This window comes from Camelus bactrianus, chromosome 14 (genome assembly GCF_048773025.1).
Source record: "Camelus bactrianus isolate YW-2024 breed Bactrian camel chromosome 14, ASM4877302v1, whole genome shotgun sequence".
Taxonomy (NCBI): domain Eukaryota; kingdom Metazoa; phylum Chordata; class Mammalia; order Artiodactyla; family Camelidae; genus Camelus; species Camelus bactrianus.
Genome location: NC_133552.1, coordinates 19,889,138 through 19,907,862, shown reverse-complemented (window position 1 = coordinate 19,907,862; position 18,725 = coordinate 19,889,138). Strand labels below are relative to the sequence as shown.

General features: G+C 40.7%; 1 protein-coding gene across 5 annotated transcripts in view; it reads right to left on the bottom strand.

Moving 5' to 3' along the window:
* The window catches only part of EPSTI1 (epithelial stromal interaction 1), a 78,144-nt gene extending 61,091 nt beyond the window's left edge, over positions 1 to 17,053 (bottom strand). For 3 of the 5 annotated variants that reach the window (XM_074378224.1, XM_010973264.3, XM_010973267.3), the window contains exons 1-2: positions 16,656 to 17,053; positions 940 to 998 (exon numbers count right to left, since the gene is read on the bottom strand). In XM_074378224.1, coding sequence (XP_074234325.1) covers positions 940 to 998; positions 16,656 to 16,834 — 238 coding nt within the window. In that variant the 5' untranslated portion in view covers positions 16,835 to 17,053. Of the gene's footprint in view, positions 1 to 939; positions 999 to 16,353; positions 16,517 to 16,655 lie in introns of those variants that run through there. The other 2 variants (XM_074378226.1, XM_074378225.1) reach the window with 2 other exon arrangements.
* Between the last annotated feature and the right edge of the window lie 1,672 nt (positions 17,054 to 18,725).

Below are 18,725 nucleotides of genomic sequence, written 5' to 3'. Positions count from 1 at the left end.
TACCTGTCCGGTGAGATCTTTAGAGAGCTGCTTTTCTGTTGTGCCTTTATGCTTATTGGTCATCACAAAATTCAATTTCCTATCAAGATCAAGAATGGAGAGCACAGAATCTCAGTGCTAGCCCCACAGCTTGACTTGAAGGAGCCTCAGAACATCGTTTTGAACTAAATAAACTTTAGTTCTACTTCCAGCTCTAAGGTGTAATGCTATAACTTTAAACGGCACAGTTTATTTTATGGTACAACTTCAATTAAGCATGTTATATACCCACTGGGTACAAGGAGTACAAAAATGAATAAGATGTAGTCCCTGTCCTCAAAGAGCTTATAATCTAGAGAAGGAGAGTGAAATCACGAATAAAAACAGCTGAGGGTAGACTCCAATAGTTACAAAATTATGGGAGCACAGAGGCTAAAGAAAAATTCCATTAAGAAGGAATGGGACAGACTGGGACATTGTGCTATACACCAGAAATTGACACATTGTAACTGATGGTACTTCAAAAAAAAAAAGAGGAACGAGACAGATCCAGTAAGAGACAAGTTATTTTATAATCTATTTCCTGTATCACTTGTCTGTTTCAAAAATGTTCATAGTTCTGTAAAGATTTCTGCACTGAGCCCAATTTTACAGGAACTAGATAGGTCTGCTGGCAATAGGTGTGAAATTGTTTAAGCCCAACAGAAACCTCAGATTTAAAAACCATAGATATAACTGTGCTGTGAGTTCTGTTGTAACACAAAGAAACAAATTTAGAAGCATGAACAGCAGAATAATTTTAAAAGGTATAATTAAAACTGCTAAAGTTAAAAAAGAAAAAACAATGTTATCTGGTGAGTCTATACAAATCAGAAAAGAAAAAACACTTCAGACGAAAGCAAACCAATTCTCCTCTATGAGAAAATGAGAAGTCTTCTGAATGTTAAATAATATACGTACTCCGTTGCATCTCATTTCTTCGCTTTTCATTTGGTGCTATCACAGTATATGCGCCTGTGCTGGAACAAAGAGAAAAAGAAAAACTGATTATCATGAGAAATTACTGATGCATCTAAATTTAAACCACTAGACATTCTTCCTGAAAATAATGCTGTATTTATGATCATCACCATCAAATAGGTATTGTGAAAGGGAATCTTCCTCTGAAGACCCAGGTCTGTTTCTTGAGGAGCTTACAGTCTAGTTGTCAAAGCAAAACAAATGCACACAGCCAAATATGGAAATATAAAGCCATTGATGAAGGGTGACAAGTGACTGGTTCAGGGTTGGCTCTTGGTACACTGTCTTTGTAGGGATCTATTGTTCCTCCAGGTGGCGCTCATGGGCACATCCCTTTGAGATGGTTCTCGACTGGGCTTCTCTTCCAGGGACCCACAATGGGAATACAGGAAACACGCATGCCTTTTTTATTTTATTTTGTTATTGTTGTTGCTCCTGGGCATAGGGACCATTTGCAACATAGCCACCTCTGTGATGACCCATCTGAGTAATCAAATGGCCACAGCCTTGTGTTTTGGACTTTGACTCGTCCAGGTACGGGTCCACGGGGCCCCTCATTCTCTTGGGGACACAGGTGGAACACCATCAGGGGCTCAAAGAAGCAAGGAGTCACTTCAGTTCACTGGGGGGACCAGGGAAGACCTCATTTAAGCAAAAATAGTCCACACTGAGATACAAGAAGTGGTTAAAATACTGTGAGCTTCTGAAGGCAGAAACTGCTTGATTGATCTGTATATGCCCAGCTCCTGGCACAGAATTGCTGCTTGATGAATGTGGGCTGAATTGAAATGAAATGATGCCACAGACACAGTCCGTGAGTCCGTGCTGGCGTGGCTCTTCTTTGAGATGATGCATGTAGTCCCACAAAAGTATGAATACCTCAAAGAGCAAAAATACAACACAGTAACAGACTGCAGCATGCATGTGGGTACAGTGTTAGGGGAAAGATTATGCATAAATATAATCATCTCATCAATGTGGGTCTTTAAAAAACAAAAAAGAAAAATCCAAATACTCTTAGAAGTCGCTGTCAAACATGAAATGTACAATTTCAAAGGATAAATTAGCAAAGACTGAACAGGAGAGGCTGAAAGTGCCGCTTAACAGAAGCCATTCCTTCCTTATCTCATTATTTTCCTAGCAGCGAGCCTTCAGCCAGCTTCAAACCGGGCTTTAATTTTAGATTCGTAAATGGGAGGTGTGCAACCACCGTTGCATGCAAATGGGACTGCTGGATGCCCAATTACCTAATGTATATCAGCAAACGTTGCATGTGTAGCCTAGCATGTGTACAACGATGTGAATACAAAATTAGGAGGCTGCCGCTGGAAATTAGTCCCTTGTTCATTGCATATTCTTTGTTCACCCTAAGAAAGATTTTTCACTCCTCAATTGCCCACACTTTATAGGAGTTTGAGAGCTGCAGCTCTATGGGTAGGACCTGCAAACTTGAATACGATGCAATACTGAGCCGTTCTGCAGAGCCTTAAAGATGAAACACGAGATGATGGATTTAAATGCCAACCACGAAATGACTGCAGAATCTTTCATGTCCACTAACATTGTGGTACGGAGCTTCTTATCATACCAGAGATTTGACTACACTACAGATCAGTAGTTCTTAAACTTTAGCATGCATGAGAATCACCTGGAGGGTTGGTAAAGTGTAGTTTCTGATTCGGCAGGTGGTTGGGGGGGAGGTCTGATAACTTGCATTTTTACCAGTTCTCAGGTGATGATGATGTTCTTGGATCTAGGGACCACACTTTGAGAAACACTGCTATAGATCAGTCAAGCTGTCTTCAAACATTTGGACTAAAAGGGAATTGAGGGATTAATAAATCATTGATAAGGACACAGAGGTTAAATCATATGCCAGAGATCATGAGGTTAGTTAAGCAATCATGCTGAGACTCAAACTCAGCCCTTGTAACTTAGACCAACTGGGCATCGGGAGCTCACCCTTGCACTCAATCTAGAAAGCATAAAATACGCCTGTCCTTAACTCCAGCCTCTTGACAGACTTCTGAAGAAAGTAATCTACTTAACAGAGCACCCATCATGGACTTGTGTCAGGGGCTTATGAGGAGTGAGGGGAGATACCAAAATACAGACACCAACCCCTTTAACAGTGCCTACACTTTAATTAGGAATAATTCATGAAATCACTGGAGCAGAACAGAGGGATGTCCAAACAAGCCTCAAAGTGGGAAGATGGAAGTAGTCAGAGACCCAAGGTGGAGGGGAGTCACTGAGACCCCAGAGGCGTAGAAAATTTCAGAGAAGAATAGCAGCAAATTTGGGCTCTGAAGTGGCCAAAAGGATTTCTGTGTGAGGGCTTTGTTAAAAGAAGCTTTGCAGAGAATTTTCCGAGTTCCGTAAGTCTCTCTTACGACATTTCCGGGAAAGGTTTAGAAAGAAAAAAAAACAGTTTATTAAAGATTTTATTCTACAGTATCTCATCTGATTAAGTGTGACAATATCATACTAGAATCTTTAGTCTAGGAATAAGACTGTGGTAAATCTATGGCCAACGTGTGCAGCCGACAAGTACCCAGACACAGCACTGGGCCGTGAAAAAAGGGGGAAGAATTATCTAGCCTCGAGATTAGACGCTTTTAATCGAGAGCATTTAAACATCACCCCAGGCTCAAGGACAGTGGTCCCAGTAATGAATGTTTTATGTTAGAGAATTCCTTAGCGACCTTCTTAGCGATATTTTATTGGCAGAAAATGTCAAATCCGAAACATAATATTCAGAAGGAAGCCCTGCCGAGTAATGGATCCTCTACTCTTATTTGCTATAGGAAGAGGAGCTTAGGTCTAAGGATTTGCTTTTTATTTTTTAATATCATGTGGGGGAACATAAGGCCTGCGTAGATACTAACATGCATCTCTTCGCTTTTCCTTGACATGAATAACAAGTATAACTTATTCATGTGTTCAGCCAATTAGTTTCCACCCACCGCAAGGGCCTCTGCTGTTTTAACCTCCATGGCATCCGTTTCAACAGCCTGACCCTCAAATCTGCTGCTGGAGACAAGCCTAACTCACCTATATTTAGCATTCTGCTCATTTCCTGATTAAGCCGCCTTCAAGCCACTGAAATAAATGTGTATCTTTGAAAATGAGTCTCCTTAATTACCTCATGGAAATTTAATGAAATATTTCAATTTGTAAGATTATTTTCACTTTCCAACAGCACACACTTGTGAAATATTCTAAGGGAGAATGTATAAAGATTAACACAAGATAATGAGAAAAGTATTTTTCTGGACCATTAAAAATATACATCTATATTTAATAAGAAAAATACACTTAAATCTTTTCCCTGTGAGGTCTCTCCTGAACTACACAACTGCCTCTCACGTGTACATTCTTGCAAATTTTATAAGGTCTTATCAATAAGCGATCTACAGAAATGTGCTATGTTGAAGTTAGGAAAAATATCCTGGCTGGCTGAAAGTATTACATAAATATATCCCCTGGTGTGTCCAAACTGCAGCAGATGGAATTTAAATTTCTAATTAGGAACAACACTGGCTTGACTGAAAAAGAAATGTAGTTGAGAGCAAAAATTCAGAAAGAGATTGTTACAAAGAGCTCATTTCAAGCAGAATAGGCAACATGTAAAGTCTACTGTTCCACAAAAAGTTGGTTTGACCAGAAATAGATTCATGGACATAGAAAATAAACTGTGGTTACCAAGCGGAAAAGGAGGGGCAGGGATAGATGAGGAGTTTGGGGTTAATAGATACACATTACTATATGTAAAATAGATAAACAATTAGGACCTACTGAATAGCACAGGAAACCATATTCAATTTCTTGTAATGCACTGAAATGGAAAAGAATATGAATATATATATATAAAAAAGTTGGTTTGAGGTTTTCATAATTCATGAAAATCTTACCCTTAGGTGAAACTGAAAAAAAAAAGGAAATTTTTAGTTAATCAAAGGTACTGGATAGAGAATTAGTTTCTAGATGTGGCTTTCCATATTGGCTTATTTTTCATATGATCTTCAACATAGGAATCTGAAGTTTACTGTTTTTAACCAACATTGAGTCAAAACATATGAGGTTTTCAAAGTTCTTTTATAAACAGACCATTTTCCCAAGAAAAACAAGAAATGACAAAATCAGGTTGAGGAAGTCATTTTTGACCCCTAACCTTGTCACACCAACCCTGATCCAGTCTGTATACCTCTGGTGTGGAAGGACTAATGAATCCTTTTTAGTCTTAGAGCCTGCAGGGCTCAAGACATAGTCTGCATACCCGAGAGGCTGATGTGAAGCTGGTTAGGGCTATAACTCACAGCTTCTGTTGGAGGGCTGAAGAGATGCCCAGAGGACTAGATACCCGGAGGGAACAGATAAACAAGAGACCGTCAGGTTATCAGGGCCTTTGTTCAAGGGGTATCTTTACGGAAAGTAGAGAGGTGGTAAATTTATGTAAATTAGAAAAAAGTGCCCCTTCTGTCAGGCGGCGGTAACCCCACACTAGGGCACACGATTTGGTATGTATATTTCAGCTTCAAATTACTACCTTAGCCAGGCAAGTTTGTACAGTTACCAACCTGTGCAATCATACAGGGTATACCTGAAAGGCATTATTTCTTCACTTAAAACACTCATACACATAAATGATAAAAGCTATGAAAAAAGAAGCAAGAAGGATTCATTCTAAATATACAAAGAACATACATGAAATATAATATTAAAGAGACCATCTCTAAGAGGCCAAAAACCAGTGACAGGAGTAAAGGTGGAGACCAACGGGTAAGTATACTTGCAAAATGTATTAATTTGCTTTCTTAAGGAATTCATATTTTCAGAATGCAGAGATGTCAGGTCTGGGATGTGATCTGAGCCTATGTGCAAGCTAACCTTAGCCGAGGAGTTAGGCTATAACAGTTTCATGGATGCTGGGAGAAGACATGAGACTCCTGGGTCAGAGACAAAGGACTTCATTCCTCTTGCAGCATCAGCATCCACATATTTATGTCTATTCTCTCTGGCTCCAAGTCTTACGGGGGCAACACGATGGATGCTGCACACATGGGATGTTTGCATCACAGCTGAGGAACACTGAGATGGGAAATCCACTGTTTTTATAGCAGATAGTAAGCAAGCCTGGTCTTTGTCCAAGGAAGGCTGTACCTCATCTCTCAAGGTTCCCAGCTACATAACAACCCTGAGAAATAGCCCAGGTTAAAGCATGGTCAGGTATGAGGTGTTGGCACACCCAGCAAGACATCTAGGGCTCAGGAGGTCCAAGCAGGACTGTCTTTTCCAACAAGAAAATATTTTAAAACAGCTTAATGATAAGAAAATTGACATTTACATAAAAGCCATTTATTTATCAAATGGTCATACATTTCCTTTTATTATTACTATTATTAGGTTGAGACCCGATTATGTCCACATGTCTTAAGCATTGCTCCTCAAGGTCATCTATAACTGAAAGGAGAAAACCAGAAATGCAAGACCCAAAGGATTTATATCTAAATATCTGCATAGAATATTTAAAAACAAAATCCATCTTTTATTTCTGATTTTGAAAGAAACATATGCTCAAATAGTAAAATGTAGAAAATTATTTTTTAAACATTTAACAGTCACTCATAAGCCCACTCCTCAGAGACCTCAACTACAGTTTTATTGGAGTGAATTTCAGTGCAGTCCATACTCTGTACATATTACACAGTTGCAATCACATCTTAAGTCCAATTTTATATGCTGTTTTCACTTCTAAGTGGTTTTCTCAATTATGCATGTAACAAGCTGAATATTAAATGGCTACATAATATCTCACAATTTCCATGCATCATAATATAACCACTCACTTAACCATTTCAGTTGTTTCAATTGTTTACTATTATAAACAATCTAGCAGGATGCACAAAGCATAAAACATAAAGCTTTGCGCAGAACATTATCTAGAAGAAAACTCCTAATAGTCATCTAAAATCAGCAGTCAGAACAGGAATGTGGAATATATCTAAATTTTTCCTCCTTAGCAATTATTTGCATTTCCAAAGTTCTGGCGACAGTTTGATCATATGATTAATTTCTGCTCTAATGCTTAGCTCTCCTCAATTCGTAAACTAGAAGAGATCCTGGCCCTACCTAACCATTCATTCTCACCACCTCCTTACTAAAAGCACTTCCGTGTTATTCAGGTTGATAACATGTCCAATTAAGATTATAGTCCCCAACCTTCTTGATAGCCAGATACGACCATGTGATTAAGTTTCACAAATTGAGATATAAGGGAAAGCCATTGGGAAGGATTTCTAGGAAAGCTCCTTTAAATGGAAACAGACAGACAGACAGACAGGAAAAGCTTTTTTGCTGCCTTCCCCCTTCCTGGAAGGCTGAAGTGGTAGCTGGTGCTCAAGCAACGATCTTGGTCAGTGAGGCAACTGAGATGTACATGGAAGACACGCATCAGAAATGGCAGAGCAGAAAGAAGCAGTCTGGTGCCCTGTGACTATAAAACCAGCACATTAGTGGTGCTCTATTGCCAAACTGCCCGACTTTGAACTCTAATTCTGTTACTTCTTAACTACAACTTTGAGCAAATTACTTAGTCTATTTTTTCACCTATAAAGTGGGGATAACAACAATCCATCTCCTAGAATATAAAGTGCTTAGAACAATGCTAGGAAGTAACAAATATTCTATTACGATTGCGTGTAATTTGTACTGAATCAGCCCTAGGCCACCTACCTTCAGACTTAAAAGAGAGAAACAAGCCAAGTCATTTATGCTTAAGACACCGATTTGGAGATGGCTCTTTTATTATATGTAATTATAATAATGAGATATAACATATAAGACACTTATTTCATTATATCAAATAGAACCTAGCTCTGAATCAAAAAGGGCATCTCCTTTGTCATTCTGTGACTGAATCCCTTTGCTGCATTCTCTTCCACAACAGATGGAATTTCATTTTTCTAATTGTTTTTTACATTTCTGGGTCTGGCTCTTTCCTCTGGCATGGATATTCTGGTTCCTGGTTCTCTCCTTTGTCCTTTGTCCCAACAGTAACAAAAACTACTGCGTGAAACAAAGTGGGGTCATAAGTAATATCTCATTAAAGGCCTTGGAACCAAACCACTGGCTTCGCTGGGCCTCCAGCTTGCAGATGGTGGCTGGTGGGACTTCTCAGGCTCCATAATTTTGTGAGCCATTAACTTATAATACACGTCTTCATATGTATAACATATTGGTTCTGTTTCTCTGGAGGACCCTAATACACTAGGTAAATCGTCTTAGAGAATTTACAGAATGCCTCACAATCTAGATTTGAAGAAATGATGATTTCCTTATGATGAGATATTCAGGTTAAATAAATATTTTTGGAAAGAGTACTACATAGGAGATGTTATCTAGATTCCATTGTTAGACCAAGGGTTGTTTCCTTGTACAACTAAATAATAAATCAATGTGTAAAACAGTATCTGCCTATACAGGCAATAGTCATCACATTTTAAAATAAAGATTGGAAAGAGAACATATATTCCCCCTTTTGTCACCCCCTATTAGCAGAAATCAGAGGGCATAATGACTCTAAGGCTTTCTACTTGGCATAAAGAGTCAAAAAGCACAACCTGCACTTTAAAACTAAAGAGGTCTCTACATCAAATGACTTAAAGTGTTTATTTCTAAGGATCTGAACAGTAGGAGACTTTTCCTTTCTTTAACATTTTCGTAATATTTACGTTCTTATAACAAAGCAGATATGACTTGACTTTAACATCCAGGAAAAAAATAGTCTAAGGATTTTTTAAAGAGAAAATACTTAAAGATTTCTTAAAGCAGGGGTTTCACACTTTCTTACAAGACTAGGATGCACAGGATTTCCGCTCTCACTGGCTCCATTTTAGTAAAACCAAATGCTGGGCAATACCAGCCTTTGAGTTTTAATGACGGGAAATGTCTTCAGTTTTTCTACAGGACTTTAAAAGAAATTGCCTTTTAAGTGTTCATATTTGGGGGGGAGGGGATTACAAACTTTACAGAACAAAGGAACCATCATCAACTGATTCTCTGATACAGAACAGACCCTTCAAATGCAGTCTTCTCCCTTTGATGATTTTTTTTCCTGTTAAGCTTTTGTTTCAGATTCAAATACGTTCTGAATAGATGCAATTAACCTTAACAATATGTATAACCTTACATCACTCTACTGACTTTGAAGTAACTAACCTTACTGTGTAATTGAACTAAGTTTCTTTCTTTCTCATTTCTGCTATGCTTCTACTGATTATTATAGGCATTATGGGTTTTCAAGCTTTCATCATCCCGTTGATTTATTGTTTCACTGTTTCAGCTGTCAAAGGCTTTTTGAGAAATGCCCACTCATTTTTGATACTGTATTTGAGCAAAAATGATTGCCCCCTCAAGACTTGGCAGACTGCAAATGCATACCATACGGAGAAGTGGAATCTAGTGCAGAAAAGTTGGAAACCCTTTCTAAACAGGACCATAGTTTCTACCCCGCTGTATAAACAGGAAGGTAAATTTGACCTAATCAAGCCAAAATGTCTTTTCTTTCCATCCGCTCCAACAATCTCTTCTGCCATGCACAAAACTATGCTTTTCACACTGTAGGTGGTAACTCACTGAAGGGTCATGGAATCAATTTAATGGATTTATTTTTAACGAATAAGAATAGAAAATGTCGAAGTGCATCACATATAATTAAGGATGAGAATTGTTTTGTGACATTTTTTCAGTTATATATAAACCCACAGATACCCACGCATGAACCAGGTCACGAATGTCAAATGACTTGCTAACTTTAGGCTGTGGTGGGAAGTGTGAAAGATCGCTGGAAGCCAGTATGTTGCTGAAGTGGCTTAGAAACAGTGACGGTGAGAAAACTGCTCTAATGCAAGCCCACCAAGCTGTCAGGAGGAAAAGCAGCAGAGGAAAGAGGAGCTGCACAGAAACTGCTACTGCAAACTACATCTCCAGCCCATCATTTTAAAGCTGTAAATAAACGTTGCATTACTGTTTCCGTAGGACCACTCTCTTGAGCTTATAGAAATTCTATTTTCTTGATGTAAAAATATGATAATTGATAGGAAATTCAGGAGCTGCACTGTCCCTCACTCCTCCAGCTCCATCCTGTTCAGGATCCAGACTTTGGGAGGTAGTCCCAGGTTTGAGCACCGGTTCTGTGGCTTAAAAAAGCCATGCGACCTTCGGAGATCACTGACTCTCAAGACTCGGTTTCTTCAGCTATAAAGGGGCAAAGTTTTTAGTCTTTATATGACAGGTGTAGGGTAAGGTCTAGCACACGATTACGAATTGGAGACATAAGAGTTCAAGCTATTGTTGTCTTGATGTTAGTCCCTCGGAGTACCCAGTTTAACTATTCTAAGTCACAATTCATTGACTTTCTGCTACCACAGTGTTGCAATGCGTTGCCACATTTCTCATTTCTACAATAAGTCAAATAGGGAGAGCTCTACCAATTAGTTTCATAGTAGAATTTGGTCATCATTGAGACACCTACCCAGCTGAGTCATACAATTATCACTGAGTTAAATACTGTTGTTTTACAAACTTTCTGAATGTCTCTGAGTCTTGCCGGGAGATTGAGTTAAAAAGTTTCCTAATGAATAGCTATCTATACAGAGCCATCAAGAAGATGACTCATTATAATCAATCATAGATTTTTCTCTTCCTCTGTACCATTATTTCAGAGCACTGAAAGGGACTTGGTCATTATTCAGATTTCTATCTCCAGGGAGGACTAATGGCCTGATGCTTTCATGCCATTTAACATCTACAGGCAAAAGCTTATTTTCTCGCAGTCATCAGTGGAGACAGAAGAGAAATCTGGGGCATGGCAGTGAAGAAGAAAAGGTGAAAGCAGTTCTTACAGGCTCTCATAAGTTTGTAAAAACTTGCATTTAAGACCATTTTATGTGGCTAATTCAGATTCAAATGAACTGAGTCAAGAACGACTTAAGACGTTTTCGATGGTCTGTTTTAGACATAAATTACACTTCAGGATTCAGAGCACACTCAACAATTATTAAATAGTGATGTTTATAAAATTGGAATACCATAATTTTATGACTGTGTTATAACATATCTCATCTTAGATCTCATCTTATATTTACAAAATGTTTAATACTAAATTAACACAGTGTTCTTCAAGAGAGGAGAGTCAGATACCAGCCATTAATAGGTGGTCTTACCAAGCCATTCTTTATCCTCCCTTCACTGTCCCTTGAGAATCTGAGGGTGAAGGGAAGGATTCCCAGGGTACTTTCTTCCCCAGAGCACAACAAGCTGGGAAAAGCACTAAAATTAGAGTAAGGAAAGTAGGGAACATCCCCTGAACCCCAAGAGAGGAAGTAAGAGAAAGGAGGGGGTTTTACCAGGACACTTCAACAGCCACCATGTCTAAGCTGCTGTGGTCGGGCGGTTGGGTCCTCCAAGGAGCAGACATCAAGATGAGATCAGACATGCAAGAGATTTACTAGGAGGAAGGCCTGTGAAGGACAAAAGGGGGACAAGCAAGAGTAGGCAGGGAAAGCCTTGAGAACAGGAGAGGACTGATACCTGTGAAAGGAAAGAGGGAAGGAGGATTGAGAAGGAAGAGCCTCAGGCTGGTATACGGTTCTGAGAAAAGCTTGGATAGGTCACTGGGGAGTCTTCTGGCAAAAGGTGCTCAACAAAGGAGTCCTCCATGGGCCAAGAATGGGCTGTCATTAGTACCCTGGGATGTTTAGACGCTGGCTGGTAACAGTACAGAATAAGTATGATCTCAGAGTAAAGGGTGTAATGGATTCCAAAAGAGGCAGCTAGCGCTGTCAGTTGACCATGGTCCCCACAGTAAGTTCTTTGGTTAGAGCAGGCAGATAGCTGGATATTAGCAGAGAAAGAAGGGTAGAGGCCAAATGGCAGGAAACCATGCATCTTATGAATAACAGGAGTTCTTGGGCAGACAGAGAAAAGCAGGAACCTTGGGACTGATAAGAGATCACCTATTTTGGGGTGACAAATGTCCTGGAGGCAAAGAAAGGTGGGAAAAGGCAGGAATCTCCAATGTCCAAATGTAACCTTTTGCTCATCATGCCCATTACAATAAAACTAGCCTTGCGGATTAGATACCCATCATGCACTGACGCCACGACACTTCTGATCCAAACTAAATAAGGACAAAAATCCTTCCTTCCCTTCAGAAGGTGGAGCTGGGATGAAAATCAGGGAATACGATCCCAAACCCTTCCCTCCCCAATGACTATTCCACCCATTCATTTTCACACCCTATGTAACCAACCTGCCAAAGAAACTCAGAGCAGCTGCTCACCTGAGCCCGCCTGCTCTCGCCTTGAGAATACACTATCTATAGCTTAATAAATCCTCGCTTTACTTTCTTGACCTCCGTGTCCTGTCTCTGAATTCTTTCTGCAATGAGACAAGAACCTAATCACCAGCAACACATTTAAAAAAAATTTTTTTAATTTTTCATTTTTTAGTTAAAGTGTAGTTGATTTACAATGTTGTGTTAGTTTCTGGTGTACAGCATAGCGATTCAGTTACATATATACATTCATTTTCACATTCTTTTTCAATATAGGCTATTACAAGACATTGAATATAGTTCCCTACTACATGTAAAACACATAAACTATAAGATCATACTGTATAGCACAGTCAGTTCTTTTGAAGATCTGAACAGCAAGCTTCTCTGGCCGCCACAGAGACTACTTAAATTCTGGTGGTATAATAAAGTATAAATATTTAATCTTTGTCCCTGGCTCCTGGCACAGAGTTCCCTACAATCCTTGGAATTTCAAGTAAAAACAGTGTCAGTGTATGCTATCAGGATGATTCCTGGTGGGGGCCCTAGATAGCTTCAGGACGGAAGCTGTTTGCCATAAAAACAACCACGTGATTAGAACTTTCCTGTCCACCTTGCCCCCACCTCTGGGGAGGGGAGGGGCTGGAGAGTGAATTCAATCACCAGTGGCCAGTGATTTCATCAATTGTGCCTACGTGCTGAAACCTAAATAAAAATTCTCACACAAGTTTTTAGGTGCTTCCAGATAAGTGAACACACCAAGGTGCAAGGAGGGTGACCCGCCCAGAAAGGAAGTTCTCTGGAACGCCTCCCTCCAAATAAATCTTCCATTTGGCTGTTCCAACATTGTATCCTTCAAAATAAAACTGTAACCACATGTATAGTGATTTCCATGAGTTCTGTGAGTCATTCCCGTGAATTGGGCATGGGGGGAGGTTGTGGGAACCCCCAAACTGGTAGCCAGAACTGTGGGTGGCCTGGGGTGCCACCAGTGGCTTACTTTTAAAGTGGAGGCAGACTTGTGGGACTGAGCCCTTAACTTGCAGGGTCTGCATCAACTCTGGGTAGTGTCAGAATTGAACTGAATTACAGATTATTGCTGTTGGAACAATGTATTTGTCAGGGCAGGGAAAAAACAATAACTACGACAACTCCTGATTATCCTGGAGATCACAGTTCAAACATCACCTCTCGGGCACAACTCTTCCTGCTCCCCAGACTAGCTCAAGCCCTGGCTTTCCTTTAAAGCCAATGCATATAAAGAGTCATTAATATAATTATCTGATAACTGTCTGCCCCCATCAACTAGACTATAAGCTTCATAAGGGCTTGTCTTTTGTTGAGCAGTTATTTGTTCCAATATTTTTAATTAAATATCCAGAGCTAAAGACCCTCTCTTATTATAGGGTTGTTGGGCAGATTGAAAGAATTAGCATATGTAATTCACCTTAATTCACTTTAACATACTAAGACTATATAAGTGTTTGCTGTTGTTATTGCTAAGATTTGTCTCTATGGTTCTCACTATAGAGTTGACCACAAATATGTTAAGGAGAACTGAGTCTGTACATAAATTACGTTAAAGTTAACTATACAGTAATATTCCACATTATGGATTCATTTTTCAGAATATCTTTTTATTTCCTTCAAAAGGCATCAAGCTAAAGGACCACCTCCAGGTATGATTACAGACAAGTATCTGAACACAGTGAGCCCTGCCTGTGTTACTATCATAGGCAAGAGCCTACTGCCCAGACTTGGGTAAAGTGAGGGGATAATCCCTTCCAGAAAAACTCATGCCTTAGTCTGACATTTATCTAGATTTTGGGGGGAGCGTAAAGGATTACTTGGGATTAGAAGTTTGTGTGACCTTTCTCCTCTCTTTAAATCTGTATAATTAGCTTACAGTATTTAAGGACAACATAAAATCCCCAACTGAAAATAATTAGGAAAGCCAATATTTATCAGTAAACACTTGTAATTACTTAAATCCAAATACAGTCAAGAGCTCAGCCTTGCCTTAGAGTCAATTAGAGGTCCTCAGGAATCATTTTAACAAGTTGCCTTAAAGTCTCCTTATTTATATTTATATGTAAGTCAGTGTTTTAAATCAGTGTGTTTTTACAAGGCACAAACACTCCAGGGTGACAGCATAGTACTTGGTCAATAAACATTTGTTGTATGAATTCAAGGCTATGAGCACCCAACATTTACTGGATATCTGCTTTCTGCCAGGCATGAAGTTATGTTTTATGCATACATGTCTCCCACGCACACAGAGACCCTGAGAGGTTGGTATTGTCTCATTTTAAGTAATGAGGACACTGAAGAATAAAATAGCTAAGCCCTTTGCTGAAGTTCAGAGAACAAGTAATGGCCAAATCAGAACTTGAACTCAAGCCTGCCTGGCATCAATGCCCATGGTTCTTTGCCCACACTTGGGCTTCCCTACAAACCAGGGTCAAAGTTCAACCCTTGATCATATAAATAAGCTCATATTGAAAGTGAACAAGTTTCACTGTTAAGCACATAACTCTATCCTTCCAAATTTTTCTTAATTTTCAATCAGAAAATGCTTCTAATTTCCCTCCCAAAAAATCAAATATTCATAACTTTTTTGTCAATGTTGTACTGTGATGTTATTTGCCATTCAACCTTGGTTTCCTACTTCCATTAAAGGAAACAAGCAAAAATAAACAGTAGACATAAGTAACTAATGGAGGTATAAGAAGAAATCAGAGTGGTCCAAACAGGATTTTACATGTTAAATATCTACAAGGAAATGTATCTTATAATATTCTGCTTGTTACAACTGGTTCACAAGAAAATGATGAGTCCTGTGAAACGTAACTGAACTCTCCCATGAACTTGCTAATGGTCTATTGTCAAATCTTAGAAATCAAAAAATAGAATGCAATGAGGTCTTCAGATACTGAGGTCTGGGTAATTAATTAGAAAACCATCCCCTTCTGAGTAATTTGGCCCAGCAAGATTCTGGGGTAATTTACAATCAAATAAGAAAACAGATACAACTGCTAATGTTAGAGATGATAGGAGCTTGCCATTAAATGACTATATATAAAAAGATGCTTTGTAATAGAAAAAAGGCATGTGGAGGGTGTTATCATCAACATGAAATTATACATCGAGTGAACTCTGCTACATCAAATGTTACAGCTTTTAGAGATGTAGATTACTTGAAATTAATGTGGCCAGATACCTCCCATTCTGAGGAGAGAAATGCAGCAATCTCTAATTGAACTCACCTGGGTCATCCACCCCATCTAAGGCTAACCCTAAGCTGAACAATATTCAAAGCCTGGTACTTATGAATTCTTTCAAAAGTTAAAGGATGAAAGAAAATGTGTTTATTGGTCATAAGGTTACATATTATATCTTAGTAACCAGCAAACCAGGGTTTGTCTTTCGCGTAACTGGAAGTTAATGAAAAGTGGAAAGGATTCTACCTAATAAAACTGAAAAAGGAAACAAAAAAAGAAAAGAAAACAAAAGAAAAGGGGAACTGAAAATGAAACCATTGGGAAAGTTCCAGTTCACAGATGCAGCACTTCAAAAGCAGTCATGTCTTTACTAACCATCCTGCAGAATTTTAATTTTGCTTGAGCAACTCATTCCATTGGTGGGAAAGGAAAGCTCGCTGACACTTCACATAATAAATGTTCCCAGGATAGCAACTGTGGTCCCTGAACCAAAGACCAAGAATGAGTGCTACCTAGCTGTCCCTATGTAGACTTAACACTGGCGACAAGAAACACCGCAGTCACTCACACCCTCTCTAGCTCAGTCCTCTGGTCCTAAGAGGCTGCTTTATCCGGGAGTTTTGTTGGGATGTGAGCTCCCAGAGGCAGCATTTGCACCTTCTACCCCGTAACCTATTTCCTCTTCACCCTTACCCTGGCAGCTGACGTGAAGATACTATTCAGGGCATCAATTTTTCAAAACAGGAAGGAAAAAATTATTTTCCTACTAGTTAAGAGTATGAGTTCTGGAGATACCTGGAAAATTAGTAAGAAGTCTAGGCGGTTATTACACACCCATGTCTTTCAGTCCTGGAGCCAGTCACAAGAATCAGGAAAGTCGTTGTCTTGAAAGGAACGGGGCCCGGATGTTCAATAAAGGACCCTAGACTGGCACACTCAGTTTAGAAGGCAATTCATGGCTGCTTTTGTACAGGCAAATGAGACTTCGTTTTCTCAGAAGCCCTGTGACTGGGCCCCAGCGTTTCAAACTCCAGTGATCAGGAGTCCGTCCGGGGGGCTGGGCTCCCGCCTCGCAGAACAGGTGGTTAAATACTCACAACCTCGGGGCCGCGCGCTCCGGACTCTCCAGCGAAGGGGTCTCGGGAGTCGCCTCCAAACCCGGCCTGGGACCCTCCGGCGGGCCCAGCTCCCTGCTCCGCACAGAGGGGTCCCGCGCCGGGCGGGAGGCGGCAGGGACTCCGGACCCGGCGCCCAGCACCCTACTGCGGGTGTACATGGTTCAGAGCCCACGGGGCCGGGGCCGCTGCTGCTGCGGGAGCGAAGCGGGCGGGGCTGGGACGCTTCGCGGGTCTCGAGATGCGATTCCGACGGGCGGGGGCCGCGGTTTTAACAGCCGAGTTTCGATTCTCGCTACCGCCTGCAGACTGCGCCCGCCTCCCGGGACTTCCCCGGCCCTGCTGCTCTATGGCGACCTCTGACCTGAACGCAGGTGACAGCTCTGGCAGCGCGCCTCCCGGGATGTTGAGGGGCGCTGGCTCGGCCGCCTCCAGGTGAGTAGGTTGGAGGTCTCCCAACCACCTTCAACGATGATAAAGTTATCTACGATCAGACACGGACACCTCGTGCAAGCGAGTAGTCGCCACAAGGGGACTGAAGTCCTGAAAGACACTCTACGGGCTGTTTAAAAGGTCACCCTAATATGAGGTTACTGCTGGGTATCTGAGACTGTGAACAATGTATTAATCTTCAGATGCCAGAGTTGAGGTCAACGATTAAAATCATCGAAACACAATGTTGCCTTTTATCAAGAATGACTGCTGTTTGGTTTTGACAATTGCTTTCAAGTTAAAGGAAATGGAAAGTGAAATCAAAAGCCAAAGAAGGCGGGGAGAGTATAGCGCGGTGGAGAGTGTGTACTTAGCATGCGTGAGGTCCTGGGTTCAATTCCCCAGCACCTCCATTTAAAACATATATATAAATAAGTGAACCTAATTACCTCCCCCCCCAAAAAAAAATTAAAAAGCCAAAGAAAAAGCAGGCTGAGAGAAAGGCAGAAGTGATTCTCCATACAGCCTTGTCAAGTAATTGATCAGACTTTCAAGAAATAGTGATTAAATACCTGCTCTGTGCAAGACTGGGCAATGATTCAACTATGGTGTGAGAACTGTTTAAAACACGGAATTGCAAGGTTCTGTACCTGTAGGTCTGGGGCGAGTCCTGACATTCATGTTTTTTAAAAGGTCCCGGATGACTCTGCTGTGTGCTGGGTTGACCACTGCTGTCATAATGCTGGCTGCACAGAGGTGAAAGAAGGCTCTCGCCTCACGTCACCTGTATTCTAGAGGTGCAAACAAACGTTAATGCCACCATGGGATACGGCAAAGAACAAGACAATGTGTAAGACTGGTGGATGCTCGGGGAAACTAGGGATTAGCCCTTGGAATAATTCAAAGAAAAGGAACATTTGAGAGCAAGCAACAAAATTCAAGGAATTCATTGAGAAGAAGGAGGCGGGATGTCAGAGGTTTACACAGACAAGGTGGGTACCTGACTCCAGTGGGGCAGGGCGGCTGGAGCACCCCAGCTTCTGGTCAGCAAGCCACTTAGGAGCCGGATTGTTTTACTTGTGTCACTGGTGCTTGGCAAAGACAGATACCTGTCTGACTGCTGATGGAAGAATGAACATGAAAGGCAGGCAGGACGTGGTGTAGGACATAATACACCTAGTTTGGAGCCCCAGTAATTTAATGGTTGATGTTTTTACGGTAACTTTGAGGTTTTTAGCTTTGTAAATGGGTAGGTGGCCCAACCATTCCTCATTAAGCAGGACGGACAGGTTTGGGCAGAAGGTGAAAGAAGTCTGACTTGCGAACTGTTGCGTCGGAGGTGCCTGCGGAGTGAGAAGTGTGAACAGTGGGTCTGGGTGGTCCCCTCTGGAGGTCATCTTCAAAATCTTCTCTGCTGGGAAAACCCCTCCAGGAACTTCTGTTTCAGACGAGAAAGCAACTGTTTAGGTGGTTGGATTAAATCCAAAGTTTGAAAAAGGGAAAACCCAAATTAGGGGAAACCCAGTTCTATTAAAGGAGCTGGTAAGAGTAATAGTTGATTTCAGGAATATACCTAATTAACTATGTTTATCTTACAACACAACCATGTAACACAGCCAA